The sequence below is a fragment of the Hibiscus syriacus genome, unplaced genomic scaffold (genome assembly GCF_006381635.1).
Source record: "Hibiscus syriacus cultivar Baekdansim isolate YM2019G1 unplaced genomic scaffold, ASM638163v2 tig00110812_pilon, whole genome shotgun sequence".
NCBI lineage: Eukaryota > Viridiplantae > Streptophyta > Magnoliopsida > Malvales > Malvaceae > Hibiscus > Hibiscus syriacus.
This window is the reverse complement of record NW_024062870.1, coordinates 625201-647449: the sequence shown is the minus strand read 5'-3', so window position 1 is coordinate 647449 and position 22249 is coordinate 625201. Positions and strand designations below refer to the sequence as shown.

The 22249-nt window shown below is 36.3% G+C and overlaps 2 protein-coding genes and 1 long non-coding RNA gene across 3 annotated transcripts; 2 read left to right on the top strand and 1 right to left on the bottom strand.

Annotated features, from left to right (window-relative positions):
* Positions 1-229: 229 nt before the first annotated feature.
* On the bottom strand, positions 230-11495 carry LOC120141603. Its single transcript, XR_005517785.1, has 3 exons — positions 11364-11495; positions 9638-9643; positions 230-241 (listed from the first exon to the last, which is right to left on the bottom strand). It is a non-coding gene; the product is annotated as an uncharacterized LOC120141603 (long non-coding RNA).
* Positions 10510-13469, top strand: LOC120141597 (thiol-disulfide oxidoreductase LTO1). Its single transcript, XM_039156414.1, has 7 exons — positions 10510-10683; positions 10768-11053; positions 11409-11665; positions 11778-11890; positions 12014-12161; positions 12779-12916; positions 13120-13469. The coding sequence occupies exons 1-7, from the start codon at positions 10525-10527 to the stop codon at positions 13183-13185; spliced, it is 1167 nt and encodes a 388-aa protein (XP_039012345.1). The 5' UTR covers positions 10510-10524; the 3' UTR covers positions 13186-13469.
* Positions 13470-15034: 1565 nt separating this feature from the next.
* On the top strand, positions 15035-21957 carry LOC120141598 (protein S-acyltransferase 10-like). The gene is made up of 11 exons (XM_039156415.1): positions 15035-15267; positions 15444-15558; positions 15856-15930; positions 16024-16095; positions 16259-16396; positions 16814-16847; positions 20302-20411; positions 20702-20788; positions 20965-21048; positions 21161-21226; positions 21504-21957. The coding sequence occupies exons 1-11, from the start codon at positions 15180-15182 to the stop codon at positions 21676-21678; spliced, it is 1044 nt and encodes a 347-aa protein (XP_039012346.1). The 5' UTR covers positions 15035-15179; the 3' UTR covers positions 21679-21957.
* The last annotated feature ends 292 nt before the right edge of the window (positions 21958-22249 follow it).

Here is a 22249-nt window from a genome sequence, read left to right as displayed (position 1 = left end):
TTATAACAAACATTATTTAATAATATATTATCATATTTTCTTAAAATAAGTTCAAATATTCTGTTATTTGGTAAGAATATTATTTTAAAAAACAATGTGACATCTCAGACTCGTATTCGGGTCGGGTACGGGTTGGGGGTGTTACATTTAATGGTATCAGTGTTAAGGTTTAGTTGATTCTCGGCATAAACCGAAGTCTAGAGTGTCGTATAATGTATACATACCAACAAAATAGTGAAAACTTCTGATCTGATAGACTAGTAAGTATGTTATTTTGCTAATAGAACTATATGATTATGTTTTTTATAGATGACCAGACATGATAGCTCTAGAAGTGAAGCAAGAGATAATAGGCCCGCTGAAAGCAGTAATTCACCTGCCCTGGCTAGGCAGAGTGAAGAACATGTACCCTCGGGAGTGCCTGTAGCTGATCAAGATGTGTTCTTTAGGAAATTGGACGCGATATTGACGCGTTTCCAACCTTTTTCTACTTCAAATCCAAAAATGAATGTTGCAAAGGAGTTAAAGGGCTTAGTAGCACCAGAGTTTAGAGGTGAAGCCGAAGAAGGTCCTGTTGTTGCAGACCTTTGACTCAATGACGTGAAAATTATGCTCGAGGGACTTCATTGTTCCGATGCTTAGAAGCTAGATGGAGTGATTTCCTTGCTGAGGCGGCAAGCAAGGATTTGGTGGACCAACGTTACATTGAGAATGTCTGGTGATCAAGTAACTTGGTCCTTATTTTTAGAAGAATTTAAGCATAAATGCATCAGAGATCAGTTCATCCAACAAAAGAAGCAAGAGTTTATGAACCTGAAGCAATGGAACCGCACAATGTATGAATACGAGTGTGATTTCAACAAGTTGAGTCACATCGCTACTGAGCTTATTCTTACAGAGAAGGATGCTTGTGAGTGGTTCATAGAAGGAATGCGTCCAAGATTGAAAGAAATGCTGATTGTGTTGAACCTGTCTTCATTTCAAGAGGTGATAAACCGTGCCAAAGCTTTGGAAAGGGCTCAGAACGAGAGGTTTGGAGATTCAAAAATTCAAACATCTAAAAGAATGAGTGCATCATTGAGTTTTGCACCATAAAAAAGAGGCATAGATGTTGGTCCTCGACTTCAAGCTAGATCGGAGTCGATAGCATCCTCCGCAAGAGGATCAAATTCGATTAGAGGTAGACAAACCCAGTTAGTGGGATCTGGAACTGGGAGATCTAATCCGAGTCAAGTCAGACAATGTCCATATTGTGGAAGAAATCACTCAGGAATATGCAAAATGATTTTGGGAGCCTGCTTTAAGTGTGGGGACACCGGGCATTTTGTTCGAGATTATCCTATGATAGCCAGTGAATCTGTACAGCCAGAGAGGTCTGTTTCGATAATTCAGGGGAAGAGGTAGAGGATGAGGAAGAATCAGGCAAAATTCTCTACTCAACAGGAGATACGCTCCACTGGTCGAGTGTACAATCTTAAGACCAATGAGGATCGAGATGACCCGGAAATAATAGCAGGTATTTTTCAATTATATGGCAAAAGTGTTTTAGTGTTGATTGATCCGAGTTCTACTACTCATATATTAGTAGTAAGTTGGTGAGAGAATTGATTATTCAGTTAGAAGATACTAGCAATGAGGTGATAGTGACTAATCCGTTAGGGCGTAGTGCTCGGGTCAATATGGTATGTCGAGGATATCCCATACAGATTAAGGGAATTGAATTCCCTGCTAATTTGATGGAATTACCCTTCGAAGAATTCGAAGTGATATTGGGAATGGATTGGTTATATCATTATTACGCTAATGTCGATTGTAGACTGAAAAGGGTAACGTTGAGAAGTCCGGAAGGGGTAGAAGTCGTGGTGTTTATTGAATGGTAGAATCCATTGGCAAATGTAATCTCAGTGATGACGGCAAAGAAGTTACTACTACAGGGATGTCAAGGGTTCATTGCTAATGTACTGGATGTTATAGCTAAAGAAAAGGGGATCGAAGAAATTCCATTAGTCAAAGAGTTTTCTGATGTATTTCCTGCAAAGTTTCCAGGATTACCTCCAGACCGAGAGGTAGAATTTCAGATTTAAATAATGCCTGGAACTGCGCCTATTGTCATGGCTCCATACAGAATGGCTACAAAAGAGTTACAAGAGTTAAAGATACAGTTACAAGAGTTGTTAGATAAAGGATTTATAAGACCAAGTGTCTCACCGTCTCCAGTGTTGTTCGTAAAAAAGAATGATGATCAATGCGTCTTTGCATTGATTATAGACAGCTTAATAAGGTGGACCATCAAGAACAAGTATCCACTTTCCCGAATTAACAATTATTTGATCAATTAAAGGGAGCTTCAGTGTTCTCGAAGATTGATTTACGTTCGGGTTCAGAATTGATTATTCAGTTAGAAGATACTAGCAATGAGGTGATAGTGACTATCGTTAGGGCATAGTGTCGGGTCAATATGGTATGTCGAGGATCCCATACAGTTAAGGAATGAATTCCCTGCTAATTTGATGGAATTACCCTTCGAAGAATTCGAAGTGATATTGGGAATGGATTGGTTATATCATTATTACGCTAATGTCGATTGTAGACTGAAAAGGGTAACGTTGAGAAGTCCGGAAGGGGTAAGTCGTGGTGTTTATTGAATGGTAGAATCCATTGGCAATGTAATCTCAGGATGACGGCAAAGAAGTTACTACTACAGGGTGTCAAGGGTTCATTGCTAATGTACTGGATGTTATAGCTAAAGAAGGGGATCGAAGAAATTCCATAGTCAAGAGTTTCTGATGTATTTCCTGCAAAGTTTCCAGGATTACCTCCAGCCGAGAGTAGAATTTCAGATTTAAATAATGCCTGGAACTGCGCCTATTGTCATGGCTCCATACAGAATGGCTACAAAAGAGTTACAAGAGTTAAAGATACGTTACAAGGTTTGTTAGATAAAGGATTTATAAGACCAAGTGTCTCACCGTCTCCAGTGTGTTCGTAAAAAAGAATGATGGATCAATGCGTCTTTGCATTGATTATAGACAGCTTAATAAGGTGACCATCAAGAACAATATCCACTTTCCGAATTAACAATTTATTTGATCAATTAAAGGGAGCTTCAGTGTTCCGAAGATTGATTTACGTTCGGGTTATCATCAATTAAAGATTCAAGAGAAAGACATCCAAAGACGATATTTAAACGAGATATGACCACTATGAGTTTATCGTGATGTCGTTTGGAGTTACGAATGCACCAATTATTTTCATGGATCTAATGAATAAAATATTCAAACCCTATTGGATCAGTTCGTGATGGTGTTTATTGATGATATTTTAAATATTCACAGTCGGAAGAAGAACATAGTTTGCACTTGAAGATCGTTTTACAGATTTTAAGAGATAAAAGCTTTATGCTAACTTTCTAAATATGAATTCTGGTTGAGTGACGTGACATTCCTTGGACACGTAATTTCTACAGAAGGAATTAGAGTGGATCCCCAAAAGATTAAAGCTATTTTAGAGTGGGAAGTTCCAAAGAATGTGTCAGAAGTTCGGAGTTTTCTGGGATTAGCTGGCTATTACCGAAGGTTCGTTAAAAACTTTTCGATAATAGCAATACCCCTAACTAAGTTGCTGAGAAAAAAGCAAAATTTTTTTTTGACTCAGGAATGTCAAGAGAGTTTGAAATGTTTAAAGAAGATTTTGACAGAAGCTCCAATATTAGTCCAACCTGAGTCTGGCAAGAATTTCATGGTTATAACGAGGCATCCCATAATGGTTTGGGATGTGTGTTGATGCAAGGGTAAGGTGGTAGCGTATGTATCGAGGCAATTAAAACACACGAAAAGAATTATCCAACACACGATCTGGAGATGGTGTAGTAGTGTTCGCTCTTAAGATTTGGCGTCACTACTTGATGGTGAAAGATGTTATTTACATAAGATCACAAGAGTTTAAAATACTTAATGACTCTAAATTTGAATTTAAGACAGAGAAGATGGGTAGAATTTTCAAGGACTATGATGTTGTGATGAATTCTATCCGGAAAAGCAAATATGGTAGCGGATGCTTTAAGCCGAAAGACATTTGCAGCTTACGAGCTTTGTATGCTAGACTATCATTAAGTGAAGATGGTGCTATCTGTGCTGAATGACTCTCAAGCCATCATGCTAATCGAATAAAGAATTGCAAGCTAGTGATGAAAAGTGTCCATATAAGCTACAACAAATAAGAAATGGAGAGTGTACAGATTATGAGATGAAAGTTGATGGGAACCTATATTATCAAGGGAGGCTAGTGATTCCATATGATGATGAGTTAAAGAATGATCTATTAACGGAAGCTCACTGTAGTCCATTTACGATGCACCCAAGAGGAAACAAAATGTATATGGACCTCAAGAGTCGATATTGGTGGCCTGAAATGAAGAAAGACATTACAAAATTTGTATCTAAGTGTTTGACTTATCAGCAAGTCAAGGCTAAGCATCGGTTCCATTGAGACTATTACAACCAATGTCGATTCCTCGATGGAAATGGGAGAACGTAATAATGGATTTTGTAACGGGGTTACCTTTAACTCCAAATAAAAGAGATTCAATCTGGGTGATTGTAGATAGATTGACTAAGTCAGCCCATTTTATTCCAGTAAGAGCTTATTTCCCTATGGATAAATATGTTGAGTTGTATATCAGGGAGATTATACGATTGCATGGTGTACCTGTTTCTATAGTTTCTGACCGAGACCCTCGATTTACTTCGAGATTCTAGAAGACCTTGCATGGAGCATTAGGCACTTGACTGAATTTCAGTACAACATTCCATCCTCAAACAAATAGGCAATCTGAGCGAACTATCTAGATTCTAGAGGATATACTGAGAGCATGAGTTATATAGTTCAAATGATCGTGGGAAAGATACTTGCCACTTGCTGAGTTCGCTTACAACAATAATTATCAATCAAGCATCAAAATGGTACCCTATGAGGCTCTTTATGGAATGAGATGTTGTACGCCCCTAAATTAGTTCGAGCTTAAAGATAAAGAAGTTCTTGGTCCTGAGTTGATCCAGGAAGTTGAAGAAAAGGTCCAAATAATTCAAAGTAATCTCAAAGCAGCAGCTGATAGACATAAATCGTATGCAAACCTAAAAAGAAAAAGGAATTGAGTTTCAAGTCAGAGATAAAGTGTTTTTAAAAGTGTCTCCATGGAAGAAAGTTTTAAGGTTTGGACGAAAAGAAAAGTTGAGTCCTCGGTTCATCAGACCTTATGAGATCGTTAAGAATAGGCCTGTAAACGAACCGAACGCACACGAACGGAGGTATTTTCATGTTCGTTCATTTAATAAATAAACGAACACGAACATAAACGAACAAATTTTTTTTGTTCATGTTCGTTTATTAAGGAATATAACTTGTTCATGTTCGTTCATTTAATAAATAAACGAATATAAACGAACACAAACATAAACGAACACAAATATAAATGAACACGAACATAAACGAACATAAACGTTGGAGACCCTACCTTCCATTGTTCTTTCATGAAAAATAGTCGACAATGCAAATCAACTAAATCTACAGTGATAAATAGCGTAAGAGCTGATTAGCAGTGATGAAATGTTTGAAGATATCAAATATTTCGATCGATCTTTTAAAGATATTAAATGATTCACACGACTTTAATTTAACGATATAACATTTATCTTAGTGGTCCATGATTACATATGAACAATCATTTTCCACTACGTTATTCTAATAAATTCGTCGGCTAAAAGTTTTGTGACATCAATGTCAGACTTTAGTGAGGTTTGTTAATAATGGTCATTTCCGTTGGAAGAGTAGAAAATTTAACAGCATGAAGATTTAGAACGGTACAAATTGGACTACAAGGCAATAACATAGATCCGAAATCCCTTCGATGCTACATATCGTAATTGATATTATTGCTAAACCACCATTCAAAATTTTAACGTACCTAAAGTCTACTCCACAACTAAATGTCACACAAGAACTATGAAAACAAAATTTCATTGTCAAAGTGTATTTTCTACTTATTAATGGGTTCTTCCTGGAAAACTCATTACTTCCGCTATTACACTCTTTTGCAGAAATTACATATAAACCTTTGTTTTGTTTTCTGGAAAATTCTATATATTTTTCTCTTTACTGATGCTCATATACTTCCGATTGTCACCTTTATCTTCCCGTCTATTTCTAGAAAGAAGTATAATGTTTTCTTGAGTTTTAGATGTGAAGATACCCACAATAACTTTACATATAAACTATTAAGTCAAATAAAACAGAGAAAGAGATGAAAGCATATCTGTAAAACTTCAGATTGCACTATAATATAACTTGTTTTGAAGCTTTCAGCGATCGTCTCCACTCTCTAGTGAACACTAGGGTTTGGGAAAAAATGGGGGAAATGAATATAGGTGTGAGGTGCCTCGCGGGTTAACATATTGGATTTAATCTTCGAATAAAATTGGGTTAATTATGGAATTGGTCATCAGAATATCAGATTAATTAATATTTTTAAGATACTTACAAATTGGTCACCAAAATTGATTTAAGAAGATTGGGTTAAACATAAATGAATGAACATAAGCGAACATAACCGAACGAACATAAACGAACATAACCGAACGAACATAACCGAACGTTCACGAACGTAAATAAACGAACGAGACCTATGTTCATGTTCGTTCATTTAATTAAACGAACAAAATCTTGTTCATGTTCGTTCATTAATAAATAAACACACATAAACGAACTTCCCGCCGCACAGTTTATGAACGGTTCGCTGAACGTTCAGTTCATTTACAGGCCTAGTTGAGAAAGTGGGACCAGTGGCATACCAATTAGCTTTACCACCTGAAATGTAAAAGATTCATGATGTTTTCCACGTTTCAATGCTTCGAAAGTATTGATCTGATCCCTCCCATATTGTGTCATCAGAAGAGATAAAAGTTCAATCGGAGTTGACGTATGAGGAATAAGCTGTTCAAATATTAGCTCACGAGGTGAAACAACTGAGGAATAAGACTATTCCTTTAGTCAAAGTTCTATGGAGAAATCACAAGATAAAGGAAGCAACGTGGGAACGTGAAGAAGTTATGTGGCACCAGTACCCCTATTTGTTTGTACCATGAAAATTTGAGGACAAATTTTCTTAAGGGGGAGATTTGTAACATCCTCACTACTGGGTTAATGATTTAAGTGTAAGATTTTTAAATTCAATGACCAAATTAAATAAATTGAAAAGTGAAAGAATTAATTGAAAGATGTTGGTATATGATTAATTAGTAAATGAAGGAATAGTAAAAGGAGATAATGGTCATTTGCAAAAAAAAATAATTAAAAATTTGGATGGGTTTATATTAACCCACGTGGAAGAGGAAAGGAATGCAAAATTTGTTCCAGAGTTCTCATTCTCTTCTTCTCCTTGTTTTCCTCTTCTTCACGGTGGCTTTGGTTACAAGGTAAGTTGGATTTTTATGGTTAATTTCTAGAATTTTAGAGAGGGTTTTGATTGTTTGGATGTTATATAAGCTAAAGGAAAGCTTATATGGCATTAAAACAACAAGATATGTGTTTTAGATATAGATTTGAAAAATGGGTTTTTAGATGAAATTTTGATATGGATGAGGTTTTTGAAGTTTGAATAAGATTTTCAACTTGTTAAGAGGTTAATTAAGAAATATTGAGTGTTAGAATTGGATTTAAAACATGTTGAAAATTTGTGTATGATTCTTAGCTTTAAGAATTTGAATGAAGTATGGGAGATTCTAAAGTGTTAAAATGATAGAAGTTAGTTAAAATGGTTGTAGTTAAGTTTGGTGGTATGAAAGGAACTTTGTATAAGAAAAATTTAGTGAAGAATTGATGATTTTCGGGTTTGAACAATAAATTCTGGGTTTTTACAGATTATGTAGGGGGAATCGATTCCCTATAGGGAGGATATAGATACCCCCTAAAGGAAAGTTGATGTTTGGTTCATTAAATTCGTTTAAGCTATTAGTATCAAGTTATAAGGTTTAGACTTTTGATAATTGTCTCATAAATTATGTTTATGTAGATATCAAGCCTAAACGAGTTCCGGAACAAGTGACAAGTAAGAACAATCGAAGGATTAGAATCGAGTCAAATTAAGCAAGACTAAGGTGAGTGTACATACTAGATAGAATTGTATGGAGATAAGACTTGTGATAAGTTTATCTCTTATAGTTGAATTCATGATTTCATATTCATATACATGCATCAATATATCTATATTGAATACAGTGATTTCTTGCATAATTCATTTATACTTTAATATGATATAATATGAAAGAATGCAATTGTCAGAGAATCAATCTAGGTATGTGAAATAATGGAAATGATCATATGTGTACATGTGAAGTGAAATATGTGTTTTATATGAAAAGTGATGAAAAAGATATGAAAATGAGAAATGTATTCATATTTTAAGCCCATGTTATTTAATATGAGAGCTGTATGTATAATTGACATGCCAAGAGTCGAGGGTTATACAGTGGTCATTCGGGACATAGTGGTCATTCGGGACAAATATTCAGTGCCCCTAGTGGGAATTTATTCGAGTTGTGGTGACAACATTCGTGCACAACCTCAGTGTACTCATTTACCTCTTGTTCTCAATAATGTACATGGGTAATACAAAGATAAAGTGAAGTGAAACTTGCATAGACGATAAATTTCATATATGCATGACATGGTCATATATGTTGTAGTGTAATGGATACGTGCATGTTATAATGTTACGACTGAACGGTAAGAGTGCATGTTTCATGAATTCATTGTTATATATTTAATTATGCCTCACTAAGTCTATGACTTAGCGTGTAAGTGATTTACACGTAGGTACCAAGAACCAAGAATAACAGAAATAGGAGTGGCAAGAACAACAACACCGCTAGAAGATTAGATCAGAAGTAACTGATAAAAGTATGTATTTTGATTGTATAAAGTATGTTGGCATGTAAAAAATGTAATAAGTTGTTAGTTCTAACGCTCTGATCGACTTTTCTAATGTTTTGAACGTATTTATGTAAATGTAAATGTATAGTAATGAACGGTTAAATTTTTTACGAGTTTTATGTACGTTTTATGGAAGTACTCTAGCAAGGAATCGGCTCCCTGTTTGCAATCTGGAAAAATTTGATTTCACGGTACTGTTCACGGTAATGTTCATTACTGTTCACGGTACTGTTCATACCATATTTTACTGTTCATAAATACATTTTTGCCTCAAAATTTTATAACAAACATTATTTAATAGTATATTATCATATTTTCTTAAAATAAGTTCAAATATTATGTTATTTGGTAAGAATATTGTTTTAAAAAGGCAATGTGACATCTCGGACTTGTATTCGGGTCGGGTACGGGTTGGGAGTGCTACAAACCAGATCGAGTTAGGTAGATGATTTTTTCACTTTAAACCCGTCTCCGTCCCGCACCTGACTTATATACTACATAACCCACCCCCGTCTCACCCCGAGTCCCGAATCTTTTTTTGTTTTTAAAAAAACCCTTCCTATAGAGTCGGATCAGATCAGAAACCATCGAGTTCAAGTATTTTTACCATCCCTAAAAATAAATCAACTAAAGAATAACATAGGGCAATAACCCTCAACTCTCGAGTATAAGAGAAATTGCATAGAGCCAAACCAAAGAGAGAAGAAGGTCAAGAAAAGTACATAATAACTCTTTCATAAACATTTCAAATCTTACAATCCTTTGCTTTCTAAAGATTCAATCGACAAAAAGGATACTTGTTATCTAAATGTAGATAAAAGACATACATATAGTTTTATGGTAGGGAAATTAACTTTTAAAATTTTAAAAAATGACGAATTTATAAATTTTTAAAAGACGAAATAGATTTTTAATAAAAAAAATATTTGTAACGATAACTAATATAAAAATTAGTGTCGTCATCTATTAATCAAAGATAAAAAAAATTAAACGGCGTCTAAGATTTCAAATAAAAAAGGATAAGCGGCAGCCGAAATTTTCAATGGTTGATTAACTATTAACTAAACACATGGTATATCTTGATCAGAAAACTTTGATTAAAAATGTATCAACTTTGCCACCAGAAAATTAGTGTATCCCAACTCCAAACATAAACTTCTATTCACAATTTAACCTAAAATAAGTGAAGAAAAGAGAGTCCATTTTTAGACTGGTATCCTATTATTTCTTCCTTCCCTTGTGCCTATATCTATTTTAGCATCCTTACGACAGAAATCATTTTTTTACAAGTCTGACGTTAGCAATTTATTTGGGCTAAAGTTGAATCCATTCCAAGTTGGAATTTTTCTGGGTAAATTCGTTTTCTCACATCTGCACATTGAGCCCAATGATCCAATCCATCTGATTGGGTGTGGGCGTTTTTATGGAAATTTTTGTCCCTCTTTTCTCTTCAACGACCTTCGAGCAACTAGCTTGTAGCAGCACGACTTAATAGGTGTGGTTGATATCTTAGAACTTGGCTTCCAGATTTTCTAGGAAATGAACCCTTGCGTTGAGCTTGTTACTTCTCCCCGGAATCTGGGTTTTAAAGAAATGGCAAGCTTCACTGGTTTATCAGCTTCTCAAACTCAAATCTTGTGTCGCTGCTCTCCACCTATCTCTTTTACTGCCTCCATTTCGTCTCCACTTCATTTCAAAGTACTCTTCTTTTCCCCATCGCTCTCTTTCTATATCCTTGCTTGAATCTAAACGTTACTTAATTCCTTTTCCCCTTTATTGAAGAAGCAAGCGCCAGTACGGAGACTGCTTGTGGTTCCACTTAAGTGTTCATCTCCAGGGCCGAGTCAAGAGACCGAGTCGGAAGCTGAAACGATGTCGGCTCCATCTTCTTCCGTTTCACTGGCTTCGAGCAATTCCACGTATAATTGGCGTGCAGGGATTGGTGCTGTCGGTCTTCTTGAAACTGCCTACTTGACTTACCTCAAGCTTTCCGGTTCCGATGCCTTTTGCCCTCTCGGTGGTGGCAGTTGCGGAGATGTCCTCAACAGTGATTACGCCCTCGTTTTTGGTATTTAATTGTCTATATAAATTTCTTCTCTTGAATTTGGAAAATTTTGATTTTTTTGGTTTAACCACCGGTATCCGATGACTAATCCGGCGACCCTCCGAATCATAATTCTTTTGTAGTTTATTCTTATATTTATCACTTTCATTTGTTTCCCTTTTGCTCTCTGAATATTTTAGTCTCAAAAACAAAAACAAAAGTTGTATCGTCAATTTCTTGTGTTATTACATGCTTTACCATTTTGTTGCGAGTGGTAATCTCATAAATATAATCTTAGTGTAAGAATGAAATTTCAAGTTGGTTGAGTAAGCACGATGTTTTCAGAGGATAAGATGATTTGTGCTTTTGAATTTATCAGGTGTGCCTCTTCCACTACTGGGACTGATTGCCTATGGATTCGTTACAACACTCAGCCTGCAGTTGACCAGGAAGAACTTGCCTTTGGGGATCAGTGAAACGGACGGGCGTTTATTATTGCTTGGGAGCACTACCTCCATGGCTGCTGCAAGTGCATACTTTTTGTACATACTGAGTACACAATTTGCTGGAACTTCTTGCTCCTACTGTCTAATCTCGGCTTTATTATCATTTAGTTTATTTTTCATCAGCCTAAAGGTCTTCTTTGCTTATTCTTTCTTACATTCCCAGTATTGATCGGTTAGATGATATGCTTGTGCTGGATTTATGATTAAAACTAAGTATTCTCTGATGTTCCATTCCATTGTAGGATGTTGGGTTGCAGGAGGTACAGAAAGTGGTGGGTTTACAGGTGTGCATAGCAAGCTTGGTGGTTGCCACGTTAAGTACCTCGTACAGCAATTTACCATCTGCGCCTTCAAGGTGATTGGGCGTTAATTGCATGTAGCATCTCTTGGTTATTTGGACAGATATCTGTTTATTTGCATTTTTCATCTTCTGATACAGACACTATGCTTATTTCTCAATTTTGTCTTCCCTTGACAGCACGGGTAACATTAACCTTCCATATTTTACGACTGAGATAACAACAGATTCAAGTCCTTTTGCTATTCCTCTTGCAAGGCATTTACATTCTGTAGGAGCTAAGATGTATGGGGCTTTCTGGTGCTCTCATTGTCAAGAACAAAAACAGGTGCTTTTTTGCTTTTAGTTCTTTCTTAGCAGTTGTAATGTGGTACTCTTCTAATTATCTAATGAAGTCAGGATATTTATTAACTTTCCCGATGAATTATTTAGAGATAATGCAATTTTCAAACACATCCACTGATTATAATTATTACTTCTAAGAGTTCATGAAGAATTGGCCAAAAGAGAGAAAAAGACGACCATTGGATTTCCCGTTGTACCAAATACCTGGTTTCAGTAATGTTGTCACTTCCAAAATGGCAGTGATCTCTTTAGATGTATTAAGTAATATGAAGCCGATGAGTATCTTTGAAATTCTTGTCCAGTTTCATACTAACACAAAATTATTTGGTCGGTTAATCAATAGCTGGATATCTATGGGGTATTTATATCTGTTTTTATGTAGAACCAGTTCTCCTTGCCTTCATCAATCCCCTTGGGAATAAAGTCACTCTTGGCTTCTTATATTAGATTTGATTGGAAAGATAAATCTACTGCTTCTTTTCTTATACAGTAGGTGCATTAAATATATGATCACCTGCTTCCCGTATAATGGGAATGTCTGCTACTTCGATTCTTTTATAACTACGACATTCAACAGCATTGATTTCTCTTTTGATGCAGATGTTTGGGCGTGAGGCAGCAAAGTTGTTGGACTATGTCGAATGCTTTCCCGAAGGATATAAAACTGGAACTAAAATGATCAAGGCTTGTGCAGATGCAAATTTAGAAGGATTCCCAACTTGGGTTATCAATGGCCAGGTGAGGAAACCTTTCTCTTTTCGTTATTCTCCTCATCTTTCGACCTTATATTTTCTAAATACATCTTTTAACTGCAAAGTTTCCTCTTCTATATCATGTTTAATGTGTCATGAGCAGTGCACCTATCATGTAATGGACTGTAAACTTTTCATTCAGAATCGTTTATATTCTCATATAAGAACATACGATGTACCTGTTTCCAGGTTTTGAGTGGAGAGATGGAATTGGAAAAACTTGCCGAGGTATCCGGGTTTGAATTCAGTGGATAAGCAGACTAATCTACACCGGGGCATTTGCACAGCTTACAGAAGGTATGCTTGCCCCGGCTAAGATTTTGAAGGATGAAGTCGGTTTCTCGCACTCACGGGACGTAGAAGGTAGCATTGGTCTAATAACAAATTGAGAAGCTCAAAGATATGATGATAATGGTACATATTTGATCTCTCTTGTAATTCATGTATGAGAGTAGCAGTCTTGAAATTCAGCTTACATTGTGTCCCAAAACCCAGCCGTAAAATGTCACACAGACTTTGCTTAAAACTTTACTGCTCAATTTATTTGCTTGCCATGATTTAACATAAGCTATAATTTACGGCGTGGTGATACTGTAGACTATTTTCTGGGACATGCTCACCAACCAAGCATTAATGGTCGTCATTCAATGCATTTTCTTCATTTTGGTTTGGAAGAATGAAAGAAAACCCCATGTAAAATTTAGATGGAACTGTTTTAAACATAAATCAATGAGCAAGCAAAACTAATTAATGTTGTTGAAGATACTCGTGAGAGCTTGTATATTACATGACAAATAGGGTGGCACTTCATTAAAATAAGGTTTTATACTTGGTACAAAATACATAGGATTCTCTGTAATTATTGTATTGCAAAAAGGTTCATATTATAATCATGCTTGGGTTACATCTGATGGAACATGCCAGATTCTTTCTTTGGTGTTAAAAACAAAGTGACGTGAAGATGAGAGATTCATTGTGTGGATCCTAAATGTCAACTCCCAACAACTGACTGAAATTCATGGGAGCCACAAGTGGTTCCGGTGCACCAAATTGTGTCAAGACTGCCAATTCCGATGCCCTTTGTCACGGATGAAACCGGTCCCAGAATAAGTACTCGTTGTTGTTCGAGCAAAAGCTGGCCATTCGATTACAATCATAAGTTCCATTGCCGCAGCAAGCTACTGCAATGTTCTTGAAACCTGAATAAACAAGTTCATTGGATTTTGAAAATGATTATATATATATACACGTAAGCATACATCGAGCATGGACGCAACGAAAAGGATTGATTATAAATATTTTCGGTCATTGCCTACTCAGTATGTTGGAATTTGAGATGTGATTGCATCACCGATCAATGCGTCAAACTACCATTAACCATTATGAATCACCGTCGAACATTTCGAATTTAATTACACAAAAACTAAAACCGCTAAAGATTTTCTAAGTACTAAATACCTCACTGGATGGAATAAATTCTCAACTCTCTGAATGTGAAAATATTTTGAATGTTTTTTATACCTGGAAACTTTAACTATGTCGTATATTTATATTTCTATTTTTTTTCCATAAAAAACCACCCATGCTATAGAACGTGGAAGGCATTGCGTGAGAATAATCTCAGGATAAGCAGTTTAACAATCCACGAAGCAGCCATTAATAGTCACGAATCCCAATGAAATAAATAGTTGAGATACTTAAAATGATAATATTTGTAATGTTAAGTATTTGGAGTAATAAAAAAAAATTTATGTATCATTTTAAAAAATGTAATATAGTTTAGAGATTTATTTTTATATTATCAATGATGACATAAAATAACCTTATGGTGACACGTTAATATTATCGTTAATTTTTTTAATAGTAGGTGACTAAAATGAAACCAAAACGTAATGTTAAGTATGATTATGGAAAAAAAAATTGAGTGATCAAAACAAAATAAAAATAATAGTTTAGATACTAAAATTGTAGTTTACCCAAAATATTATCTGACCGACAGCTGCACTTTGATTTTCCATACAAATTGCAAATGTAATCTTCTACGAGCTCGCTCTTTCTTTTCTTCTCTGCTTTGAGTTTGGTTTTATCCACATTTCTAATCTGCTCCTAACTTTCCTTTTTCCTTTGAAATTAAAAGAAAAAGCCAAAACTATAACTTTACCAAGACCATTTTGATGTTACAACCGGTGTATTTTAGTGATTTGATTTGAAATTTGAAAATTTTTGTTGCTCTTGGGTGGGTTTGTTTGATGTCGACGGTCGTAGGTGTATGCCGCTCTTTTCGCGATCGAGCTCTTGCCCGATGCTTCCACTGCTTCCCTTGTCTCTCCAATCCTGGTATCCTATTTTTCCCTACAATAAAATAAGTTTTTTACTATGTTTTGTTTTGCATAATCCAGTTGAGTTGCGGATAATTAGTTTATGACTTTCCTTTTTTCGAATTGTTTTATGTTTTTCACGGTTTTTAGCGTTTTCTTCTAATTAATTTGGATTTTCTGATGGTGGGTTCTAAGCTCGGAGATCATCGTTGGGTTTGAAAGTGAATTTAGTGATGCTGCATCTGATATTCGTCGGCATTCTCTTTCTTTTCGATGATGGTTTGATTGAGAAAACGAGAAAAGAACCCTGGTATGTATAACGGACTTCATTCACTGCTATTAGTTCTATTTTCTGCTTTAAAAAAATGTAAATTTGGATTCGTTTGTTCATTTTTTATGCCCACTTTAACATCAAGATAATGCTTTTATATCATAAGTACATCGATGAATAAAGTATAAAACATGCATCTTCCTTAACTAGATGTTCTGATGTTTTATGTTCTTTCTTTCCAATCCACTTGCTTTAGTATTTTCTCTTGAACTTTATATCTTGTAAATGCTACATATCTGTGGAACCTTCAATTTAATTCTTTCTTCATTTTGTCAGGTACACAGTTTTATATTTGTTGTTGCTTTTTGCCACATTGGTTCAATACTTTATTACTTCTAGTTCTTCTCCCGGGTAAATACCAATAAGCTTTTACTCTAGATCAAACTTTTGAACTGTATAAAATATTGATTGCATTATTACTCTAATGTTTTTTTCTGCTTTTAGTTATGCCGTTGATGTAATGAGAGCTGTTAATGAGACAAACGTGATATATCAGAAGTCGGCAGTGGCCTCAAAGTAAGCATTTTTTCCTTTTATTGGTCCTTCTCCATTATTTATTCCTTCCATCTTTCAGAAGTTTGTACTAAATTGTTTTGGCTACAATGATCTAACAGCCATAGAAGTGGATTTATGCTTGAAATCTTACTATTTATCATGTTCTTATAATGTTTAAGCAAAGACAGCCTGCTTCGAGCAAAAATGGAAGCTTGATTGTCTTTGTTGAAGGGAGTCAATCGGGTAGAAGTTTTCAAGGGAGTAATCCCTCATCTTGGACAAAGCTGGTGATGGACATGTATTCCCCTGGAACATCTGTTAGGTATGTAATATACTATTGACTTTGTGAATAATCTCTTTCAATTACCTTTTCAATGAATTTATGTTTATAGATCTGCCAGGGTGCTAAGTGCCGACGAAGTTTATCATTTACAGTATTTTCTTTCGTGTATCTATTGCTGCTCTTGCCTTTTACATTCTTATGCTTGTTGCTTTTACAAATCTTACAAGTGCACTGCAGGTTGAAGTTTTTTACCACTTTATCTATGCTAGTTTTAATTTTATATTTCTAAGCTTGTCTGCTAGACAAATGGCATATGAATCTTGATGTTTTGCTTGTTTTAACCCCATAAGCTTGAGTTTAATCTGCGTTGTGTCATGCAAATCACCAAGTAGAATGCATTTATGTAGAATTTATTTGAATACTACAAAACTACCGACCCTCTTTTGGATCTTGCAGATCTTGCACTTGCTCCTATTGTAATGTTGAGCAGGTATTGAGATCTAACTTTTATGTCTAATTTTTATTTCCTTCATTCAATACAACTCGTTTTATTTGAATCAGGACCTCTTGATGACCTTTGCTTATGTTGTGCTACTTACCTAGATGGAGGTTTATTTTTTTGATAAAAGTTGGAGGTCTCATTAAAAACTCCCTTCGTATTCGTCCACATACTAACAAGTATGGTAATGAACATTGGAAGGAAGAAAAGAGTACCTCATATTTCATTAAATAAAACACCAAGCACATATGAAAACACAGAATACCCTCAAAAGGTGATAGACACCATTACGAAAAAACAGAATCACCTAAAACTCTCACCTCCTTAACCACAAATCCCAAGATACAATCTCACTATTGCTAAGTTGCACCTCCAATAAAAGAAAAAACAAACCAACACCTAAGGACATAATAGAACAGAATAAACAACACCTTAACTCATAAAAACGAAATCAACCGACTTTAAAGAGAACTCCACTGAAAGCACCATCACGAACCAAAGCCACCAAAAAAAATTCAGGTCCTAAAGAAATCGTCAATGGAACAAAACCGGACTTCCTTCCCATCATTCAATATGTCCTTGCAAGTTAATTCAAAACTCCTTTCTTTTGCTTGCATTTCTTCAGAACACGATTTCTTCTTTGTTTCCCAGGGAAAGGGGGTACTGCTGAGGAATATCTCTATAATTGTATTGCATCATCGAAAAGACCATTAGAAGGAAAGAGACCCATCATAAGAACATCTTCCGAGGCTCGGGGACTGACTCCATCAGAATGGTTAACTGATTTATGAACACGACGCTCCACGATATTTAAGTCGGAATGATCCATATCCTTCGTTGATTGAAACCCTGAATCATAACAATGGGATGAAGACAATCCTAACCCAACACCGACAGACCCACTTTTAATTACATCTTGCTCACCAATTTTGTTACTCGAATTCTCAACACCTTTGGCACTCTTCCTAAGTGAAACCTTTTCTAGGCTAGTGGCTTCAATTGCAACATCTTGATCGGAGCATTTTAATCCTGAGAAGAACACCGTTTGACTGAGAATTGTCTGGCGAATCCCCAAGAGAACAAACAAGATCTAAAGAGTCATCACATTCCTCTGGTACCCAAGACTTTGGTTTGAAAGAAGGCTCAATTTCATGAACCATTATTTTAAAGAAATTAGCACCGACCTTCAAAACCAACGTCTCATCAATTCTCACTTGAGCCTTTGTGAGGATTTGGATTTTTGCCCGATCAAAAGATGAAGGAAATTGAGAGCTTTCGTTGATTGCTAATAAATTACGCCACCTAGCTGCAATGTTTTTGAAAGTATCCCAATTCCAGGCGTGAAAAGGAATTCCTTCGCAAACTAACCACACTCGACGACACTCCACCACCAGACTCTCCGACCAAGCAGCAACTTTGGAAAACCACTTTGCAAGAGTCTCTAATTTTTCATTCTTTACCTTCCTCAACGTAGCAGAGTCTTCAAATATCAATAGAACGACATTCCCAACAGCTCTCATCAACGAGAAACCAGCGAGGCCTTTGTCTTGCCTCTGGCTAGCAAGATTACCGATTTTGATATATTCTTACACCACCCAATTAGACAGTTTCCCAGTACCTGAAGTTTATCTTCGTCAACAACACCATCAACTGCATAGAGATTATTTCTCGTAACATCTGCCCTCTCCGGCTCTCGTTGGACAGCTGGCGAGGACTTTCTCCAAAAATATCGTCGGGGGTTGTATTTAGCCATAGAGACACCAATTTTGCTACATTCAATGTGAGAACCAATCATCTTTAAGATCGCTTTTCTTGCTTCTGCAATTGTTGCGAAGAGAATGAAACCCCTTTGTATTTGTTTTGGTTGGAATGAATGCATCAATCATCGTACCATGGGTGCAAAATAAAGATCCAAACCTCTTCCAATGGATCATCTCTGGTAAGTTTTCAATGTATAACATATAGCATCCAATTCTAAACCCATTTATGATTTTTGAGCGGCCTTCCACCAATCATTATAACCAATTCTCCCACTTTTTGCTACTGCAACAGACTTGTCACCGCAATACCCAGCCTCCATTGAGACACGCCCACGTTAGAAGAGATCGCGGCGAACGGCGAAAGATGTTGAGAAACGTAGAAGGTGGGACAAACGATTAACACTCGGAAAAGCTTTCGGCTTTGAATCTTTAAACGCAGGCGATAAGGAATTAAGAAAATACTAGCAGATGATTGAGGATGTGTTTTTGTCCTTTGAGCATGCTGGTACTTTAGAATTGTCCAGTCAAATATGAAATCAAACTCATAACCTGCCCCATAGAATACAAGGAAGTTGGAAACCAGAAGATGCAAATATCAGTCTGATATTGCCCACACAGATACAGGATATTGCCACCACCATCAGAAAGGACCCAAATTCCTCTTTAAGCCTCTTCAGAATGCTCGGCTTGATCTTCACCAACCTCACGTGCAATACAGGGTACTTTATGCAAGTGCGTGCAATACAGGGATATAGTTCCTCCAAGCGGCTTGTCAAGGAAACGGAGGCGAAGAACGGAAAGTTGGGAGGAAAGGGTATTTGTTGGAGTGTCGAAGGAGAGGTTTGTTGATGGAGGGTTTTGGAGAGGAAAGGAGAAAGGATGGTGGTTAATTGACGGTGGGCGGCAGCGTCCTGGGGGCGTAGCTTGACTTTGATTTCCGTCAGTGGGAAAGGCTGATGCATTGAAATTTGGAGGTGGGTTTGGGGTGGAAGTGATCGAGGAGATGGAGAAGGGAAGAGGAGGAGGAGGTAGTGGCGGTGGAGGTTGCGGCGGTCGGTGGAGGAGATTACCTTTTTAGATCGGTTGCATTCACAATTTTCACAAAGCAGCAGCTGGTACCTTCAGGAAAATCGGTAGATTCGAAATTCTTCTTCTAGATCTACGCCGATCTAGTTCGATTTTGAGAAAACCAACGTCAAATTCATGATCGGGGTGAAGAGGCTTCAAATGGTGACTTTTTCTTACTTTTCCGATGCCGACGAGCGACGGTCGGAGCTTAATGACGGTTACTGGTGCGTCAGCGAAGCGGTGGCCGACTGGTGGGTTGAGAAGGGAGTGACGCCGGGGATGAGGTTTTCAGAGAAAATACTTTTTAAAAATGCCTGAGCTCTAGAGAAAAGTTGGAGCTTCTCTCACTAATTAAAATTACCAAATTGATAATTATGGTGGAGGTTTATTGTTGACTTTATATAATGTCTAGCATTATAGTTGTAGCTTTGATGGTGAGCATAGTGCTCCATGTACTCAGGAAACTTGTTAACCCATATTGTTGCTTTTGATTGCATGTTAATCGCAAAAACTATAACGAATCATTTCTGATTATTCAGCTATCTTTTTGGATGTTACTTTGCCTGCACTTAGTACCTAACATGGCATGTGATATGCTTCTTTGTGTACAACTGCAGCCTCCACGAGCAAAGCATTGCCATGATTGTGATAAATGTGTTCTTCAGTTTGATCATCATTGTGTATGGCTTGGAACATGTGTTGGCCGGGATAATCATTGCAAATTTTGGTGAGTTTACATCAACTTTGACATGTTCTTTATGATCTTACCTATAGTTTGTGAACTTTTGTTTCTATGGCATAAGGTGTCTATAATCTAATGAGAAGGGTGCTCAAACAGCAAAAAAGTTACTTATCATAACATAAACCCATGAAATATATTGACAGAGGATTTTCTTTTTCCCATTTGTTTTACGAATTGGTTAATTTTTAGGCTATTTTAATAAATTCATATAGTTGAAATATATTTTCTAATTTAGAACTGATTTGTCTTCTCCCTTCACAATCCTATAAATTCAGGTGGTATATTTGTGTAGAGACTGCATTGTGCCTTTGGACTGGCATCTTGTACATTACGTTCCTGAAGGCCAATATTTCAAGGGCTTGGTATGTTATATTACTGAAGTTACTTCTCTTTTCTTCCATCTTGGTACGACAGTCCAATATTTTATGGTGTGAGATAATGCGTGGCTAAATATGGATTATTTGACTTTTACTTTGGACCGGAGTGTTTGTTTGTGCCTATTCTGAAAATTTGACTTCAAAACATTTTGTTGACACAGGTGGAAGGATGCCATCATGATTCTATTATTGGTCGCCTTGTCAATTTCCATATTATTTCTACTACTACTGCTTCTCTTTCACAGGTAAGTTGTCATTTTTACTGTTTTTAGCATTGCATTTCTGATTTTGATGATTGGTTTAATGTTATGTACCATGGGCACGGCTTTATTTTGGGGACCTTTGTTTTTCATGCAGCTATCTTGTTCTGACAAATCAGACTACATACGAACTCGTTAGACGCAGGCGTATCCCATATCTAAGGTAAGTTGGTGCTTTTATTCTCTTTATTCTATTTTGCATCATGCAAATTGTGCGCGCACTAGTTTCATCTTGAAAAACAAATACAATGCAGTGTTTATGTATATCAATGGATTATTAACTACAGATCAACAGACTATCATGATTGATTTTGATAGAACACATTTTTTAGTTATCTGTTGGTACAAAGTGAGGATGGTCAGGACATTTTCTTTAGCACAGATGGAATATTTATCAAGTGATTGACGTTGTACTTGGTTTCCATTTCCATTATATGAAGGCAGATTCCGGAACGAGTATTTCCATTTAGTAAAGGGGTTTGCAGAAATTTACGTGAATTCTGCTGCGCACGAAGCAGCAATTACAGTTTGGAATCTTTGCCATCTCCTCAAGAACTTGAAGAAAAGTCGAGGCCTTACACTTGCTTAGATGTTTTAACCTGTCGTTGCTGCTGATATTATTGGGCAATGTAGCATTCAGCAAAAAAAAATATATATATATCGAGTGTGAGGTTGTATAGAAGCAATCGTTCTAGTTTAGTAGATATATGGTTGGCTGAAGGTTGAGTTTGCTTGTCAGGTTCACGTTTTAGTGGTGGTGAGTCATGGTTGTTTATCGTTCCGATGTGTTGAAGAAGTTGGAAAATTTGTCAACCAACATTTAAATTGTGTCTTGTATCTTCCTTATTCATCCAAAAACATGATGGAAACGCCATTGGAGTCCGAGCATTTCAATCTGTTATTGAACAGTCTCCGACAGCATGTGCTCTCACCTCAGAAATTGAACTTGTCAACCTTTTTTTCTTATTGCTATATATGAACTTTTCTTGTATTAATATGCTTACAAAGAATAGATCTTCAACTGGGATAAATCCGAATACGTCCTGGAACATTGCTTAGAGCCAACGGATGCATCGTTTTCTTGAACAGAAGCTCCATTTCATGGAAGTTTTGTATTCCATTCATTTGAGATGACGAAAGGAGATTTTTGGTTCATCAAATATAAGATTATTATTGAGAATAAGAT